Genomic DNA, 20,809 nt, shown 5'->3' on the forward strand with positions numbered 1-20,809 from the left:
ACAGTGCAGCCAAAAAAAAAAAAAAAAGAGTCTAGGACATGTCTACATGGATGCACTGCCATCAGTTCATACCTGACGTGTGTTTAGTCAAATGTATCTTCTCTTTCTACTCAACTGACACATGGTCTTTATTCCATCATGACAACTCCTCTACATCCTCTCATAGCTAAAATACTTCATATTTTTCTCTTTCTTCTTATTTAGCACTATATTCTGTTAATTTTTTCCTTTGGAATACTTCTAGGAGTCATCCTTCACCTTCATTCTATATTGCAAGCCCGAATTCCAGACTTCTTACCTCATTTTAAGATGATTATAAATAGCTTCCTGACTAGTCTCCCTGTCTTAAGGCTTTCTTCTCCCTAGCACAGTAGTTCTCAAACTTTAGTGTCCACACAGATCACATCGAAGTGACTAATAGATTCTTTAGGTACTGCATGTTATTTTATTTCTCCAATTAGATTATATGGTCATCAAGGGCAGGAATTAATCATGGCTTCTATTTTCCCCTCGGTGTATAACATAATGCCAGGCCACACAACATATTCAATAGATATTTTGTAACTTCAAGACTATGGTTCATTTCTTTCTCAAAACCGTTCAAAACATCTAACCAAGAATTATTTCAGAGATATACCTTAGAATAAAAATAACAAGTTATCATTTCAAGTGCCTCAAAAGGAAAAGCACAACTCATTGTCCTCATACCAAGAGATCTCTCTTCATACTCACATTTCAACAGTGTGTGGGGAAAAACATACAGAGAAGTCATCAATTACAGAAGGGCATTCCAACTCAAGATACCCGGTCCAACTTTTCCAAACAAATCAACACAGCAAAATATCATTACACAAAGACTCTACCTAAAAACACTTACCAGAAATGACATAATCTCTGTGCTTAGGAGGTTGGAGCTGTAAATGAAGCCATCTTACCTAGCTTGGGGAAAAAAAAATAAAGCTGCTACTCTCCAGTTGTAAGAACCTCTCACAGGAAAGTAACTCTAAAGGACTATGATTTCTGCCCTAGAGTTAATGTTTTGTGACTTAATTTAAGTCTTACTACACAAGAAAGTTATGATCTTTGTCATCTAAGAAACTTAAAAGTCTGTTGCAATTTTACGAATCATATTTATGTAACCTTATAGCCAACATTTTCATACAGAAGCATTATATTTAACTTGAATGGGAAAAGGGTCTGAGTTTAAAAAATTAATTTTATAGTGATCATTCTGCCACAGGAAATAAGACTCATGTGGATTATGGTTATAATGAAGGGAAAAGCAGTAAAGTATCTCGAATCAAAGAAAGGGGGAAATTAAAAGAGTAACAGTGCAGAAAAAGCACAGGATTAAGAATAGAAAAATGTAGATTTTAGTCACAGCATTCCTAACTAGTCAATGATCTTGGCTCCCTACCACTTCAGTTTCCAAATCTGTAAAAACTACTGAATGCTAAGATCCCCCAGCCCTAAAATTATATATACTTACATACTTTTTACAGTATTTCTATGTCACATGTACTACCTGCTTTTCCACTTTAATTGAGGTAAAGTTGTAAGCCTATAGGGCAGTGTTCCACATGATGGGACAGCTCTGGGTCATAATTTTTACTGAATTGAGTTTAACAATTTCCTGCAACTTAAAATCATTATCCACTGATCACATTTTTAAAAGTAAAATAGGTGTTTACTATATTCACCCCCATCATTTGGCAGTTATTTCAGTAGGAAAAACATTCATCCTAGGTCAATACTGATGAAACGTTACTTCGCATGTTTCTTAAAATATCACCTCCTCCCCTCTTTCTGGTATACCTATGATTAGTTAATAATCTCTCTCACCACTGGATGTCACTTTTGCTCCAAAAGAAGTCAACCCAACCTAGCCTCAATAATTAGAATCTGATCTCTAAGACACTTATCTCTAAAACCTCAACATAAAAGTTTTTCTGTAAAAGATAAAATCAGCTCTTATAATTTCTTATGATTTCTAGCTAATCTGGCATCAGATGCTTTTAGGCTTCAAACAGTACAAGGAAGCATAAGTAGGATTTCGGAGATCATCCCAAGCCATGAAATAACTTCACTAAAATCCCATCAATACCCATACACTGCTCAGTACTTACGTGGACAGAAAGAAAGAGAAGTGATACATACAGGGGAAAAAAAACAATGAAACAACAACATAAGTATTTATATTTGAGTATGAAACACTGGGATCCTATATAGTTAAGTGCTGTTTTCTAATCTCAATGTTACACTACTTTTAGCATAATGGAAAGAGAAAAGCAACATTCATAAACCAAGAAAGTGGGGAAGTAATGACTTTTAGGCTTCTCATGTTGTCACTCCAACTATCAGGATGAATTTGGCAGTTATATCTAATAATGTAAACAGGTAACTAAAAACTGTGTCCTTGATTTCCAAATTCAGAATATGTAAATGATATACACTTCTCTTCTCTTATGCAAATATGAACAGCTAACCTTACCAATAAACATACAGATATTAAGACACTGGTGTGCCTATGTCTAGAGGTACGAATTCCTCTCATTTCAGACCTTCTCACTTCCCCACAATCAATGCCACTACTTAAGGAACTTATCAAATGGAGACATATCCAAATCATTTGTGGGATTTTTTTAAAAATACTTCCTTCCCCTTCCCCCAACACACATGCGCCAATCTTGCTAAAAATAACTGCTGAATCGCTGCCATGGAGAGCCATGGTTACTGATGGGGCTATGCTACATTCCTTGGGTTTGTTGAGTAGAAAAAAAGTTGTAAACCACTGACTCAGATGAATCATCTGGTTATATTAGTTCCATGATGCCCTGGATTAGTTCCAAGAAAACAAAGTTTTTAGGTTCTGGAGAAAATATGCCTGCAAAGATGAAACTTTAAAAAGATCATGGCTGTGGGAACTATCGTGGCTGTTTCAGAAGCCAGGGGAGTCCTAGTTCCTTCTGCTGGGGCAATGAGATACTTGCTTCTATATTCCTGAGTTGGAAACAAAAAAGTATTGTAACCACAAAAACAATGTTACAAGTATTAGTTAAGCACAGTTGAAACAGGCCTAATCACCCTGTAATTTAAGTGCAGAATAAGTTAAATGAGACTTGTATGGGCTGGTCTAGAAACTTTATCAATGAAAACCACTGTCTCTGTGGAAAAATGCATACTCTGAAAAACTGACGTGTACACAACATTTAGAAATAAACCTGCTGAGCAGTTTGCATTTTCCCAATTTATCTTTACAAGGTGACAGCAAAATGTCATGTTTAAATATCAAACTGAACATACCAGTGAAGTCTCAGTTTTAATAATACATTTTATTCTCCTAAAATAGTTATGCTTTCACTCTATAGAAATCACTTTAATGAGAACCACTTGCCTTTTTTTGGGCAATTGCAGCTCGCTGCAATTTCTCCTTAGCTTGATTATATTTTTCTTCTCTGTCAGTGATACGTTCATGAAGCCTATGCTTTTCTTCCAACCACTGTATTTGCTTCTCTTCCAATGCCCTGTCAGAAGAACGTATGCAAAACATGAGATGTTAACTCTTAGAAGAGATGTTACCACAAGTATCATCAAACTCACTACCTACTTCACCCACAGCCTTCATAATCCAACACATGCATTCTTGCATGGCCACGTATCTGCTATCACCACCACTACTGAGTATTTCCTGTGAGCCAGCCACTGGGCTTAGAACAGTACGTGTACTACATCATTTATTCTTCACAGTAACCCCAGAGTTAGGTATGTCTATCATTTCCATTTTATAGCTGAGGAAACTGAGGCTTAGAGCTGTTAACTAACTTGCTTAAAGACTTATACCTAGTTAACGGAGGGGGGTGGGTGGTGGCAGGACAAACAACTGATAATCAGCTTTAAACCATGATACCACCAAGCTATTAAAAACTGGGCCTAATAAAGACGGTTAAAAATCAACCTTGGTATCAAGTCTTAATGTGGTATGTTTCCTGGCTAGAGTAAAATTCATATAAATGGTATTTTATAGTAACATCATAACAACTTACATCTTTAAAGCTCTTCTGTATACTTTATGATTTTTAGTATCATCACTATAGGCAGTAGAAATGAGATATACAAACCCTGAGGAGTCAGATTCCATGAGTAAGGTCAAACAGATTTTAAGTATCTTAGCTGGGATCAAAATCACATTCTATTGACCCCAAGTCCAGCTATTTTCTGCTATATAATCCTATGAATAACATTCAGAAACCAATGATAAGTTAGTTACATTTGCTAGCTATACTATGATTGGAATTCTTAAGCACATTTCAAATCACTTGAGGATCCCAAGATACAAATTCCTATATTTTGCAAAATATAAGCAAAATAATTTGGATCCTGTGGAATGTCACAACACATTATGGACAGTTATCTTGCTTACTTCCTTTTCTTGAAATTCAACCACATATATGAGCCCATGGACAAGCCTTAAAATATTAAATAATAGAAAAATAAGGAAAAAATTTTATGTGGCAAGAAAGAAGAAAAACTGTAAAAAGAATAATGTTTCATAGATTCAAAAACTTATAATAATAATAATGATGTTATAATAACAAAGCAAATACAAAATAGTAGTTTTCTACCAATATAAACAACATTTTCCAGGGAATATAAGATCTTGGTCACCAAAATCATCTCCCTACCAGTTTACTAGACTGTCTACTACTAAGAGATTTCAAAATCAAAATATAAAACAAGTAAATGAGCTTTTCAAAGGGAAAATCCAAAAGATTATAACTGTAATTCTAAGAAGTAAGCTGTACACATCAAAATTTTGTTTCTGTTCTCTGGCATTCAGAAGAATTTAGATATTTGAAGTAAGAAATGTATTGATTTACTCAATGAATACAGAAGTGTTTCTTTGAAGGTTTTCATAATACTGTGGTCAGGCAGAATTTTAAAAGGTCTTCTTCCCTAGATGTCTATTTTCTTTTCTTTTTTTTTTAAAGCAATCCAAGAGTCCATAAAGCTCATCTCTAGAAACAGAAAATACATTACCTAAGACCACTGTACACTGTCAATGGGGTACTTGTAACTAGTTCCCAAAATACATTCAACACTGGAATCATCATTAAAAGAACTATATATAATATAGCAGAAAGAAGAAACAGTTTGTACATTAAAAAAAAAGAGCAAACTCTACTTTTCAACTTCTAGTTGCGCTTTTTCAGCTTGGCTTCTTAAATTTCGGCATTCCTGTTTTAACCTCTCCACCATTTCCTTCAGTGTTTGGTTTGAATTCAGCAACTCATTCTCTGACTGTGCAAGTGAGGTCACTTGGATCTGTAAACTACTGATTTGCTTAAAAGAGAAGAAAGAAGAGAAACATAAGGCCACTAAACAAATGCAATAGAATATGAGAGACACAGAGGACACTAAGCATCTTCCCTCACAAATGCCACACCCAACTGATGTGCCCTTCAGGACACCCTGGAATGAAATTATAAAAAGCACCAGCATTAGAGAAATGCAAATCAAAACTACAATGAAGTATCACCTCACACCGGTCAGAATGGCCATCATCAAAAAATCTACAAACAATAAATACTGGAGAGGGTGTGGAGAAAAGTGAACCCTCTTGCACTGTTGGTGGGAATGTAAACTGATACAACCACTATGGAGAAGAGTATGGAGGTTCCTTAAAAAACTAAAAATAGAACTATCATATGACCCAGCAATCCCACTACTGGGCATATACCCTGAGAAAACCACAATTCGAAAAGAGTCATGTACCACAATGTTCACTGCAGCTCTATTTACAATAGCCAGGACATGGAAGCAACCTAAGTGTCCATCGACAGATGAATGGATAAAGAAGATGTGGCACATATATACAATGGAATATTACCCAGCCATAAAAGGAAACGAATTTGAGTTATTTGTAGTGAGGTGGATGGACCTAGAGTCTGTCATACAGAGTGAAGTAAGTCAGAAAGAGAAAAACAAATACTGTATGCTAACACATATATATGGAATCCAAAAAAAAAAAAATGGTTATGAAGAACCTAGGGGCAGAACAAGAATAAAGACTCAGACATAGAGAATGGACTTGAGGACATGGGGAGAGGGATGGGTAACCTGGGACGAAGTGAGAGAGTGGCATGGACATATATACACTACCAAATGTAAAATCGATAGCTAGTGGGAAGCAGCTGCATAGCACAGGGAGATCAGCTCCGTACTTTGTGACCACCTAGAGGGGTGGGGTAGGGAGGGTGGGAGGGAGATGCAAAAGGGAGGAGATATGGGGCTATACGTATATGTATAGCTGATTCACTTTGTTATAAAGCAGAAACTAACACACCATTGTAAAGCAGTTATACTCCAATAAAGATGTTTAAAAAAAAAAAAGGCAGCAGCATTAGGATCATATCTTAATATAAGCAGAGACCATCAAGAACCCTATTCCTCAATCTGCCACTGAGTCCTCTCTCTTCTTCCCCAAATAAGCAGGCCAGAAGAGGTACCAGAAATGGGGAGAAGTGTCATTAGAAGGAGAGCAGGGAGGTGAGCAAAGAGAATCCAAATATTAGAGTCTCCTAGCCTCCGAGGAAAGAACAGATTTTAAAAGGTAAGTTGGGAAAGCTCCTAAGAAAATCCATTCTCCCACTCCCACAACCTTGTGATTAGCACTCCTTCCAAGGGTTCTGCTCTCTGAATAGTCAGGAATCATAAATGCAGGAAGGATCATTCTCACATTGTTTTTGAGTAGTTTTTAAGCATTTTATACAGTGTTGGGCAGAAGAAAGATGCTCTGAGAAACCTAATGAATGGTAGGGATTCCTTGGCCTCTAGAACCATTTATCAAACTGTGAAATGTCACTCAGGCTTCTTCTCCATCCCAGTTTACCTTTATCTGGGAGTACTTTTTCTCATGAAAAGTAGCTAATTATCTAGTTACAGATTAACAGGCTAGGAGATTCACATTGCTCTTAAGTCTTATCCAAATAATTCATTTGGGACATATTTACACCTAATTCTTGCAAAAGCCATTTTACCAATTAATAAACAAGTATTCATTTTTCTTTCACTTTCTTCTACCTCTCTAAGCCATTCTCTTGAGAGAAGTTTGGAGACAGAGAGTCAAGTGACTTCAGATCAAAAGAATCCATTACAACACTCAAGAGTCAAAAGAAACCAGATTCTTTATGCAATAAATGGGAAATAATTCCATTACTTCCTGATGGTAGCAAAGCCACATACAGAACTGTATAGGTCCAAAGAGCAACTAACTGTCAGAAGAATAAAGTAAAAAGGTATGTCTCATTTCTATTTTAGAATGAATTTCTCCATGAAGAACTATTCAGTATTTTTAACTGGAGCTGTAAATATAAAACCTGTATTACAGCTGGCTGAACAAGCAACTTTCAAAGAGCTTAATACTTCTCCATATCTACAGGATGACAGAAAGCCCAATGCCAGTGAGACTAGATAACTTCTCTCAGAGTATCACACATTATGCCCTCCTACTTGAGACTTAGAAACCATAACTATACATGCAAAGCAATGCCAGCTAGCATGCAAGCATAAATCCTAAAAATAGAATTTTCACTCCTCATAATTTGTTTTGCCCATATAAATCTTTCCTGAACTCAAACAACTTTAATTAAAATATGAATTTCCTTCCATAAATACAACTCTTAGATTTCATAGGGATATAATAAAAAATAGCTCATGGAATAAGAAATGCAAAGTTACAAGTCAATCACACAAGTAATTCAAAATACTGCCCTTTAAACTATAATTTTAAAAAATATCATCATGAGCCACAGCATATAAATATCTTAAGAAAAACAAAAGAAAAACAAAAGAAGCTTACTAAACAAGAGCTTAAAGAGGTCTAAACACTTTATCTTTACATATCAACCTCATCAATTCATTATCAATAGGAGTGATATTTTCAGAATATTTATATATAAAATTCCAATAAAGATTCAAAAACACAGATTTAAAGAAGCACTTAAAAAAATAAAAGCAAAATGTTTGCTAAAATAATACCTGTTTCAGGTCAGAATTTTCATTTTTTTCTTTCTCTGCATTTTCAATATTCACAATTTGTTGTTGAAGTTTTAACCTAAAAATCACAACCCAACAAGACATTATTAAAAATCCACAGTTCATATATTTCACTGAATTAGACAATCATATTATTGAGTGCCCATATTGACACAAGGCACTGTGCTATATAAAGTGGTAGATTCAAAGGCAAAGATTTTGACTTCAGGCAACTAAGCTGTGTCCACATATAATTAAAATGTAACAAATTTCTGCTTCTGCTATGGAAAAATCTACAAACTGTGGGCATAGAGAAGATGAGAAATCAAGTCTATCTAGAAGGATGAGAGATTACTACATGGAGATAAAGCTCTGGTGGGTAGGATCTTGACAAACACAGGGAACAGCCTGAACAAACGGCTTTGGTGGAGGAGTGCCTAGTGGGTCAGTAAGGCAGGAGAAAGGAGTCCAGTCTAGGAGAAGCCATCTTATAGCCATACAGTATTTCACAATTTACAAAATGCTTTCAGATATACTGCTACCTCACCTTCACTCTACTGGGTTATAGAGTTCCTAAATGTATCCTAAATGCCTACCATGATGTCTATAGTATAACAGGCATTTAATTAAGGTTGGCCAATTGTAGTAATTTCTCATAATAGTTGTATGGAAGTAAGCAGAGTCATCTTTATAATTCCAGATAATACAGAAAAAGAGGTTGAGGCTTAGCAAAGTTAGGCCCAAATCACACAGCTACCAAGTAGCCAAATCAAGATGAGACCCAGGTCTTCTCACACCCAAGTAAGTATCTCTGTCTCCCACTTCATTATGCCGTAATTATACTGATTTTAAATTCAGTATTTAAAAGAAAACTATCTAGTACAGACACCATACTGTATTCTATAAAATATATTATGAGTTTTCATCCCTGAGATGAATGCACACTTACACAATTTGTGTCCTTTTCAAAACGAATGATACATTCTCAGCCAAAACCTTAAAACACAGCATATCCCTGGTGACCAAGGGACTAACTAACCTCATGAGAAAGACTATACACTAATTAGCTTTGACAGGATAAGCCCTCAACCTTCCCTTTTAAAAATCCTTCATTTACCTCAAATATAATTTGTTTGGCACGTACTAGTTATAGTTTAGCGTTACTAGCATGCCTTTTCAACCCAATTAGAAATGTTTCTTGGGAAGACAATATTCTCAAAGGCCTAGGGCTGTGCTTTAAACACTAATACCCTGAGAAAACCATAATTCAAAAAGAGACATGCACCACAATGTTCATTGCAGCACTATTTATAATAGCCAGGACATGGAACCAACCTAAATGACCACCGACAGATGAACGGATAAAGAAGACGTGGCACATATACACAATGGAATATTACTCAGCCATAAAAAGAAATGAAATTGAGTTATTTGTAGTGAGGGATGGACCTAGAGTCTGTCACACAGAGTGAAGTCAGAAAGAGAAAAACAAATACGGTATGCTAATGCATATATATGGAATCTAAAAAAAAAAAAAAAAAAAAAAAAAAAAAAAAAGGTACTGATGAACCTAGTTGTGGGGCAGGAATAAAGAGGTAGACATAGAAAACAGACTTGATGATATGGGGTGGGAGGGCAAAGCTGGGGCGAAGTGAGAGTAACATCGACATATATACAGTACCGAATGCAAAATAGTTGGCTGGTGGGAAACAGCAGCATAGCACAGGGAGATTGGCTCGGTGCTTTGCAATGACCTAGAGGGGTGGGACAGGGAGGATGGGAGGGAGGCTCAAGAGGGAGGGGATATGGGGACATGTGTGTGCATGTGGCTGATTCGCTTTGTTGTGCAACAGAAACCAACACGGTATTGTGAAGCAATTATACTCCAATAAAGATCTATTAAAAAAAAATTCAGTAAGTATCTGTTGATGGACTGAATGAACCAACCCAAATCCTGGATTAGACATTTAAATGCACAAGGTGGTCGGACAATATGATATGGAAGAAACCATAAAATACACTGCTCCTGAGATATTTACATACGAATGCCAGAAACAATGGACCTAAAGGAAGAGGGCCAGTCTTGCTCTTCCTGTGCTCCTTTGACAGTACCAGTCATACTCTTATTCCATAATTCTAGCTATACTATTACTCCCTCAAACTTTCTGTGCATTTCTCCCTTAAATGTTTAAGGTTGTTATTAACTTGGAGCTTTTAGGTTACTGAGTTAATAAAGGTTTCTTTCTACAAAACCATGGAGATGAAAATAGGGAGAGAAAAACACCATGGGTCCTAAGCTCCGGTCCAGAGTTAGAAAAGTTAGGCCCCCAAGTATATCTTAGCTCCGGCGAGATTTTGGACACACATGATAATCAACAAGAACAAGACCGAGTTATGAAAGCATTAGCGGCCTGAATACTTTCTAAATAATTATGTAGATATGAAGGGAAACAAAAATGCCCTACCTATAAAAACTGAAGCCAAAGAAACCAATGGTAAAGAGTATCTGACTATCATTAAACATGAAAGGAGTAGTAAGTACACCATTTTGGTAGACTATAAGAGATGATCTACAAATTTTCTTCAGTTCACTTTGCTGAAGCAGTGCTGGGTTAGAATTCATAATTGATAGGAGATTTTTTATTTTTTTAAAGAAGAAACTTAGTCCATGATTTAAGATCATTACATTTAGGATTCTAAGGGATAATTACATTTTACAAATAAAAAGTAACCTTAAAAGGGATGATCAGGGTTTAGGAATAAATTCAGTGGTCTTAAATTTCAATAACAAAAGTGTTCAAAACAGGTAGATATTACTTCACAAGACAGTGCTGAAGATTTAGGAATATAGTATCTCTTTTGATTAGAAGATTTTGAATAGTCAACGGGTGTCACAAGTCAAACGAAAATAAGTCTTAAAAGTACAAAGTACAGAAGAAGGTGCAATTAATTTTCATTAGAGGATCAGTAAAGGCTACATAAGAGAAATACAATTTGAACTGGACCTTAAAGGCAAAATAAGAGTCTGAGGCAGAGAAATTAAAGGTAGAGGTAAAGAAGAGGATAACTGCTGAAGCAAGACTGGAGGAAATAAAGGGGGTGGGATTAAAAGCACTTTTACTTTGGAAGTGAAGGGAGAAAAGAATCTTAATTAAAACAGAAAGGGAGGAGAGGGTGGATGAAGATGTAGAAATTTTCAAATAGTGGGAAGTTGAAAGAATTCATATCCAGGAGCCTTTGCTCAGGTACAAGTGAGAGCACAGAACAGTGGACATAGTTTCCAAGCTGAACGGCGGCAAGGGAAGCAGGCTAAGAGACTGGAAGAATTTTTTTTTAAAGTACAAGAACTACCAGTTTCATTATCTTCAGTGAGAATGGAGTGGAAAAGAGAAAAAAAATGTACGTCTTTGAAATGATTGGCTCTAAGAGATGACAAGGTCCAAAATATGGCTAAGCGAAGGGGCTTAGAATAAAGATGAAGAATGTCAGAATGAAGATAAAATGAACAAAAGGCTAAGGTGTTGGATGAGTCAACAATATCAATATTATAGTCAATTAGAATGATGGCAAAGGATAGAAAATAGAAAAAAGTTGAAACGGAAGTCAAGGTCCTCAGTGACTGTTGCGGAATAGCCTGTAGATTAGTAATTGGTAGAGAAAAAGACAGGGGTAAGATGAATGCAAGGAATACCAAAGGAAAAGTCATTTTAACCAAAGTTGGTCAAACAATGGTCTGGAAGCAAGAGTGTGGTTCACAAACAGATTTTTCTTCTTGGTCCCTAGGTTGCAGGAGAGGGGAAGGAGGAATAATTTCCACTTAAAAAGGTTGCCAGGCAATATACCATCAGGACAAAGTATCAGTGAGGGGGGTGATTTAAAAACTGTGGAGATGTACAAAATTTATAGGTAATGGAACAGATTTCAGAGGCTACAGCAAAAATTGTTAAAAGGACAGCTTTAATGGGTTGCTGATGGGGAGAAATCAAAAGGTGAAGGGTAAGTTGGGGAATGAAAAACTATGAGATCAAGTACTTTATATTTTAAAAGTAATTATGGAAACAATGGAAGTATATTTGGTAGGCAAACTGGAGGGCCAAGGTACAAGAGTATGCAGCTGGGGAAAAGTTCAATGGGAAACATTTGAAATGACAGTGAGATGGAGCTGTTTCAAGTTCTCTTCAAAGTACAGGGTAGCTAATTATGCTGATTATTGCCTAGGTTTTCTATGGCAGGCAGCTGATGTGTGTCACTTCAACATTCAACAAATATTTACTGAGTACCTAGAAATGCTGAGCCTGGTCCTAAGTGTTGCAGATACGCCAGAGAATAACGGACAGAATCCTTATCTTTAAGGAACTTAGTGTGCAACAGCACTGTCTGACTGAGCTTTCTTTAATGATGGAAATGTTCTATAATTTGCACCACCCAATATGATAGCTCCTAGCTACATGTGGCTATTGTACATTTAAAATGTGGTTAGTGTGACTGAGGAACTGAACTTTTAATTTTTTTTTATTTTAATTAATTTAAAATTAGATTTAAATAGCTCTATGTGGCTAGTAATGTTATATTAGGCACCAAAGTTCTAGTGTAATCTCTTGGCTTCATTTGATGTCAGTCTCAATTATCAAAAGAAAGTAATAGATAAGGCAAGCAAGAGAAGTTGTATTTGTGATTTCTCTATTGTCAAAAATCCTTAGAACAAGTTTATTGAGAAAGGCAGCTTTGTATCAACCCATTGAAAGCCAAGGTTCTTGCCGTGAGTGCTGGAAATCCACTCTGGTCATTATTTGCAAAAAGGGACCTTCCTGGGAAGATATAAGAGAATCAATGCATCAATGGGGAACCAGAGAGCCAGAACCAGGCTAGAATAATTGGCCAGAATCACAAGCAAGGACACGTATACGAACTGTCTGGCTTTTCAAATGTTGCCATGTATTTTTCCATCACTTACTTTGCTGTTCAAATTCTGTAAAAGAACTTGTTCAACTGGCCAAGTAGAAGTCTCCTTCTCCCTACTAAGATGATATACAATAGATAGCTCATCTCAAGATGGAGTATAATAAGTAGAGAGAAAGATATACTAAGTGACAGATAGTTTTTAAAAATGTTTCTAAAAACCTTAAGAAAAAATTAGAAAGCCACAAATGGAAAATAGAACTCTGGCTTTAAACAATGCAAAATCTTAAATGATCAAGTTCCCTTTCCTTCAGTTAGTTATTGCTGCTACTTCTCCAATACACCTCTCTTCCCACTTCTGATAACAAACTGCACATTACCGCCTCTCCCTCCCCAACTCCCCTTCCCCACCCCGCCCCCTACCCACTCAGAAATACGCTTAAAACCTGGTTAAAACCTGGTTAAAACCTGGGCCGAGTCAGAGTGCCCTATCCCCCGGCCATAGGATGGGCCCAGGGATGGGTGTGTGAACCGGACACAAAGCCTTTCTAGATTTTTCTAAGTTGAAGCATCAAGTAAGAACTCTGTCTTTGATCTCAAAATATAGTCTTGTCCTCACAGAGAAAGCAGTAGGAGAGAAGCAGTTACAGGAGTTAGAAAACAAGAGAGGAGGGAGATGAAAGCAGGAGGGAAGAAGCTACTCTCATGTGGCACATTTGAGTTCCTAGATCCACGCGTCCATGAGATCAGCACAATCCCTGTCCTTTCCACCATTTCCATCAGCCAATCAAGTCCCTTTTGCCTTAGTTGGAGCAGGGTTACTGTCATAACCAAAAGCTGATTAGATACTTTATCTTACTTAAAATCTTGTAATTTTAACATGTTTTTAATTTACAGGTAACTTTACAAATTTTACAAACGCATTTTAGAATAATGCGTTTAGAATAATCATTTTATTATTTAGGCTAGTGGTGAAGAAACCACTTGAATGAAGACAAGGGACTGGTATGTAATTAACAGTTTAAAGCATCTGCCAAATCAGTGATTAATCCTACTTATTAATCTGTTGTTTATAAATAAATGGATATTTCTGCTTTATATGCTTTAGACCTTCCATATCCTTAGCAAACCTTTTTTTCCCCACAGGTAGTCTCTTTCTGACCTATCACAAATTCTAAATAAGACAAGCTGCGATTATGATTATTTTAATAACTGATCAAAATAGACCTGGCTGATGTAGCTAGACTTATAAACCAGAACTGCCATGGAAAAACACCACAACTGTAGACCATTAAAAAAAATCATGCAAATTTTGCAAATTACTCCTGCTATTTTTATTTGGGTTACTATGTCCTTATTTTAAGTTGGGGTCAATTACACATTATAAATGGACATTATAAATGTCCTTATTTTAAGTTGGGGTCAATTACACATTACACATTATAAATTTGATTCCTGAAGAGGAATCAAATAAAAATTATCAAAGTGGCTAAAGGAACAGAAAATGATTTATATTAAAAAAAAATAATAATAGGGGCTTCCCTGATGGTGCAGTGGTTAAGGATCCGCCTGCCAATGCAGGGACACGAGTTCAATCCCTGGCCCGGGAGGATCCCACATGCTGCCAGAGCAACTAGGCCTTGAACACAGCTACTGAGCCTGCACTTGGAGCCCGCGAGCCACACACTACTGAGCCTGCGTGCCTAGAGCCGTGCTCCGCAACGGGAGAGGCCACCGCAGTGAGAGGCCCGCGTACCGCAACGGGTAGCTCTGCTTACCACAACTAGAGAAAGCCCTCGTGCAGCTATGAAGACCCAAAGCAGCCAAAAATAAAATAATATATTTATTTAAAAAAAAAAAGATGAAGGAATGAAAGCTGTTTTATATAGGCAACAAAACAAAAAAATGTAAGGGTCAAGTTCATTATTGTCTTCAAGTAATGATTGCTGAACATTTTATCACTATGGCAACAGAAGCCCAAACCAGGAGAAACAGGCTTAAATTCTAAGAGAAAAGATTCTAATTGGCCAAACTGTGGGACCAGAATAGGATAAAACATTATAGTGGGGTTCTTGGGGGTGGGTCTCTCTCTCCCCTTGCTGGAGATTGTGAAGGAGAGATTAAAAGTTAAAACAAAAACAAAAAAAACACCTAACCTGTCCTGAACCACTAAAAAATGTACCCACCTAAAGCAAAGAGCAGGACAAAACTGGCTCTCAAAATCCATAAAAGATTTACGATTCTAGAATTGAGTATTTAACATTTACATTAATAGCTCATAAACTGGACATTTATAAACAATTATATCTCTCTCTCTGCCTGAGGTGATTCTTTCCTGAGTAATGAAAATCAAAAACCTTGTCCCAAACATAACCTACAGCTTAATGAACATGATTTTTTAAAAATAACTGTAATCTATATAATTAGAAAGTCACTAAGATTTAGAATTTAAAAAAGCAGATACAGGGGACTTCCAGATAGCTAAAGATAACAGCAAATTCCTAGTTCTATGTTATATATATATGTCCTACAAAACAATACAGGAAAGCAAGATCAAATAAAGCCATACAAAAACCACATCTTTCACATAAATGGAAGACAAGAAAGCCCAACTTCAAATAGCTCTAAGTAAAAAGAGGAAAATAATTCTAAATCCAGCAAGGGACCTCTTATGCTCCTGCCTAGAAGTCTTTGCAGTGAGCATGAGCTCACACTGATGTGAAGAGACTTAACTCATCCATTAAAACAAAAAGATATCTAATTTAGATCCAAAGCAAGACCCAACTATATGCTACACATGAAAGGCACACTTAAAAAGAAAGACTAACAATAAGGGGATGAACAAAAGTACACCAGGCAAACAGAAGCAAGAAAAACAGGAGTAAATTAAAAAAAAAAAAAAAAAGTAGAGGTCTACAAAAGACCAAGATCAAGCTTTCAACAATGCTGGGTGCAAGAAGACACTTGAAGTGTTAAAGGTTAAGAATTTTGAACCTAGACAATTATAACCAATAAAATATCATTTAAGTATGTGTGTAAAATAAAATTTTTCTTAGACATAAAAACTCAGAAGTTTAGAGCAAAAAGACTTTTGGAAAACACTCTTTCAAGAAGTACACTAGTCAGATAATAAATAAAACTATGAAATCAATACAAAAATACAAGAATGAGGAAGTAACAGTAAAATGTTTGTGTTCTAATAAGAAGAATGCGTGTGCCTATATATATATATATATATATATATTCATTCTAAAAATATTCAACTCAGAAAGATAGGTGAGAACAAGGAGATAAGACCATACTCAGGTACTCAGGTAAATTTTTTACTTAAGGTTATGACACAGATATTGCTAAACAATGATATACATAAAGAAAAAATATAACTATGTGTCTTAAGTTAGGAGTAACCCAAAAAAAGAGAGAGAGAAACTTAACCTATCCAATGGAGGACAGAAAAAAGATGGCAAATAAGGAAACAGAAAGCGTAGTCATTAAGAAATGTGAAGGGACTTCTCCGGTGGCCAGTGGTAAAGAATCTGCCTTCCAATGTAGGGGATGCAGGTTTGATCCTGGTTGAGGAACTAAGATCCCACATGCTTTGGGGCAACTAAGCCCGTGTGCCACAACTACTGAGCTCGTGCGCCTCAACTAGAGAGCCTACGTGATGCAAATTACAGAGCCCACTTGCCCTGGAGCCTGCATGCCACAACTAGAGAGAAGCCCACATGCCACAACGAAGAGCCCACACATCACAACCAAAAGATCCCGCATGCCATGACCAAGACCTGACACAGCCAAAAAAATAAATAAATAAAATAAATAAATAAGTAGTAGTTAAAAAAAAAGTGAAAAAAGATAACTAAATCCTAATGGTAAAGTAATTACAAGAATGTAAATGAGTTAACATACTGCTCAAGAAACTATCATTCAAATTGTATTTTTAAAAGGTATTGTAATATTTGTCTATAACAGACACAGTTAAATAAAATAGATAAGCTGAAAATAAAGATGAAAAGATGTACCACAAATATGAGCAAAAGGAAAGAAAACAGTAGCAATGTTACTATTAGCCCATATAAAATTCAAGATAAAATGTTAAGGAAAAATAACAAGTACCATGAATATATAGCACCTAAAAAAAATCCATAGCAACAGCTGTCAGAAATCTATGAAAAAAATAAATCAACAATTGTAAAATAAAAGAAAACAGGAGTAATAATAATATCAAACAAGGTGGAATTCAAGCAAAAAAAAATAAATGACAAAAAGAAAGTGCTTTTAAATGCTAAAAGCCACAATTCATAATTAAAGTATAACTGTTATGATTATCTATATACCAAATAATATAGCAATCACCTATGAAGCAAAAATATTACAAGAAATTTAAGGAGTCATAGATAGAAACACACTAACGTAATAATAGGAGACTTTAATATATCACTCTTTGTACAAGACAAATGAAGTGGACAAAAAAATAAAAGTATACAGAAGACCTGAACATCATAGTTAATAAGGTAGATCTTATGGATGTATATTTCAAACTTTACACTCATAATTGAGCACTTTCTTTACTAGTCCTTATGTAACACTCATAAAAATCGATCATGTATTACAGGTCTGAGACTAAGATAAGGTAAGTGAGGTGCCCAGAGTGAAAAATTTAAGGAGACTCAACCTAGGTTTCCTGCAAGTCCAATGTCAACACATAAGAGTGAGTACCTCCTTAAATTTTGCACCCTGGGTGCCTCACTGGCTTTACCATAGTCCTGGCCTTGATATATTAGGTCACAAGGAAAACATTAGAGTGTTCCATAAAGCAGAAATAACAGAATCAATACCCTGATCACAATGCAATAAAACTAAAATTTAACAACAAAATAAACAAGAAAGCCCTATCACCTGGAAATTCAAAAACCTTCAATCACTTACATGTGATTGTATTTGGAGACAAGGTCTTTAAAGAGGTAACAAGGTTAAATGAGGTTATATGGTGGGTCCTAATCCTATGGACTGGTGTCCTTATAAGAGGGAGAGGTACCAGGGATACATGTGCACAGAGGAAAGCCCCTGTGAGGACACAGTAAGAAGGCAACCAATCTGCAAGCCAAGGAGACAGGCCTCAGGAGAAACCAAATCTGCTAACACATTGAGCTCCGAGGCTTTTAGCCTCCAGAACTGTAAGAAACTTAATTTCTGTTGTTTAAACTACCCTGTCTATGGTATTTTGTTGTGGCAGCCCTAAAAAACTATTCGTTTCACCTTCTATTAAACAACTATACCTTCTATTGCTTCTTGGGTGAAAAGGAAGATGCAAATTGAAATTAGGGAATTTCTAAAAAATAATGATAATTAAAACAGTGCATATCATAATCTATATGATACATTTAAAAAGCAGTGATAAGAAAATTCTCAGCATGATACTTTTACCAATAAAAATGAAAGAATGAACATTAGTTGAATTAAATTCCCAACTCAAAAAATTATACTCCAAGAAAGATCTATTGAAAAAAATACTATCAAAAAAATAAAACCTACTTAAATCCTCAAAAAAAACCTACCAAAACCAAAAAATGAACAGTAAACTAAAAGAAAGTACAACATATACAACATGATGTTAGAAAACTAAGAACCCACAAAGCAGCTAGTAGAAAATACATGACTTCCATAAGGTCATAGGATTCAAGGTCAATACATAAAAATCAACTGTATTTCTTAAATATTTTTTATTTCTTTAATGTTGTATCTATTTTATTTATTTTATTTTTGGCTGCATTGGGTCTTTGTTACTGTGCACGGGCTTTCTCTAGTTGCAGCAAGTGGGGGCCACTCCTCGTTGCAGTGTACGGGCTTCTCATTGCAGTGGCCTCTCCTGTTGCAGAGCACAGGCTCTAGGAGTGCAGGCTTCAGTAGTTGTGGCACACAGGCTCAATAGTTGTGGCTCACGGGCTCTAGAGCACAGGCTCAGTAGTTGTGGCACACAGGCTTAGTTGCTCTGCGGCATGTGGGATCTTCCTGGACCAGGGCTCGAACCCATGTCCCCTGTGTTGGCAGGTGGATTCTTAACCACTGTGCCACCAGGGAAGCCCCTCAACTATATTTCTATATGTCAGCAATAAACAATTAGAAAGTAAAATTTTAAAACATAACTCCACTTATAATCACATAAAAATGCTTAGAATTATAATGTAACACAATATGAGCATGATATATACAATGAACACTACAAAACCCTGATGACAGAAATTAAAGATGTCCCGAATACATGGAGAGATAGGCCATATTCATGGATTGGATAGACTCAATACTGTTGAGATGACAAATCTTCTCAAACTGAGCTACAGATTCAGTGCAATCCCAATCAAAATCTTAAGCCTTTTTGAAAATGGTGATAAGCTGATTTTAAAATTTACAAGGAAAGGCAAAGGACCTAGAAGAGCCAAAACAATCTTGCCAAAATAGAACAAGGTAGAAGACTTGCACTACCTGAATCAAACTTACTATGAAGCTACAGTAGTCAAGAGAGTGTGATACTGGTGTCAAGACAGACATACAGATAAATGGAATAGAACAGAGTCCAGAAACAGACACACTCACATATGGCCAACTGAAACCAACAAAGGTATCAAAATAATTCAGACATGGAGATCTGGGTGAAAATTATATGGGAATACTCTGTACTAGTTTTGCAATGTTTTGTTGGCTATGAGATTATTTCAAAATGAAGTTTTAAAAAAATATATGCATATATAACCTAATACTCTGAAGTTCCCTCCTGGCCGACTCTTCTGCCATCTGTGAAGCTCGCAATCTCTCTTCACACTGTTCCTTTTCAGATTGCCTCCTGACATCATGTTCCACTTTCATTTTCTCTAAATCCGCTAATCTGCTCTCAAGTTCTAGCCTAAAACAACAGATGATAATTATATTACAAGAACTACAATAAGGATGATATGACAGCAAAATGTTTTCATTTGCAAGGAGATTTAACACAAAATAAGGTAATTAGGTACTTACTTTTCATCTTGTAATACCACAAGTTTTTGGTAACCTTCTTCTTTGGCAGCTTGTACTTTACGTATTAATTCACGGTCCTTTTCTACTAAAAGCACTTTGTGGTGTTCAACAGCTGATGTGAGAATTTCATTGTCTGACTGTAATCCTAGTATTTTTTTTTAAAGGAGAAAACTGTACTGTATTCAATGTTATTAAGAAGAAAAATTGCAATTAACAGCAAATATTCATAAGCTGATAAGACGAAAGAATATAGAAAGTAAGTCTCTCCAGATACACATCTCAAAGATCTTTACTTTGTTGATAAACTTTTCTTAACGAAAAAGACTACTACTCAGACTTAATTTGTCATTTTATTAAGCACTCACACAAAAAAGCTTCAATAAAAGGTTATATACATTTATTCATTTGGATCTTGAGAGCTGAGGACATCAACCTGGGTAATATCGAAAGAGGTTTAAATACTTAACTTCTAAAAGGGTTCTGTAACCTAAATCCCACAGACAGCATCATCATAAAGCTAGCTGGAAAGCAGAGTGAATAAAATCACAGAAGCTTTTGAAACCTATCAGAACTGTTAGATATCTAATACAAATTGGACACTTTCAAGTTTGTCCAATGAATTCACAAATTTTCCTCCTAATGAAATGACAAGTATTTTGCATATGGAATAACTAAACAAATTCATATCTAGCTGAAAGTTTAAAAAGAATGCAAAACTGGATCTCAAACTCTTTAAGTTCCAAAGAAAATTTGCTCCCTAACTCTATGAAAATCCATGAGTCAACATCAAGTAGAAATTAATAATGAAAATAGTCATTCATCATAAGCTCTGTCTGAAACTGAAACTAGAGGCCAGTTCAAC

At 35.8% G+C, this 20,809-nt stretch overlaps 1 protein-coding gene across 1 annotated transcript in view; it reads right to left on the reverse strand.

Annotated features, from left to right (window-relative positions):
• Nucleotides 1-20,809, reverse strand: part of CEP83 (centrosomal protein 83) — a 74,502-nt gene that overhangs the window by 14,584 nt on the left and 39,109 nt on the right. Inside the window, 5 exon segments of the mRNA XM_036864838.1 lie at nt 3,395-3,524; nt 5,183-5,340; nt 8,038-8,113; nt 19,685-19,834; nt 19,948-20,092. Coding sequence (XP_036720733.1) covers nt 3,395-3,524; nt 5,183-5,340; nt 8,038-8,113; nt 19,685-19,834; nt 19,948-20,092 — 659 coding nt within the window.

The sequence above is a fragment of the Balaenoptera musculus genome, chromosome 10 (genome assembly GCF_009873245.2).
Source record: "Balaenoptera musculus isolate JJ_BM4_2016_0621 chromosome 10, mBalMus1.pri.v3, whole genome shotgun sequence".
Taxonomy (NCBI): Eukaryota; Metazoa; Chordata; class Mammalia; order Artiodactyla; family Balaenopteridae; genus Balaenoptera; species Balaenoptera musculus.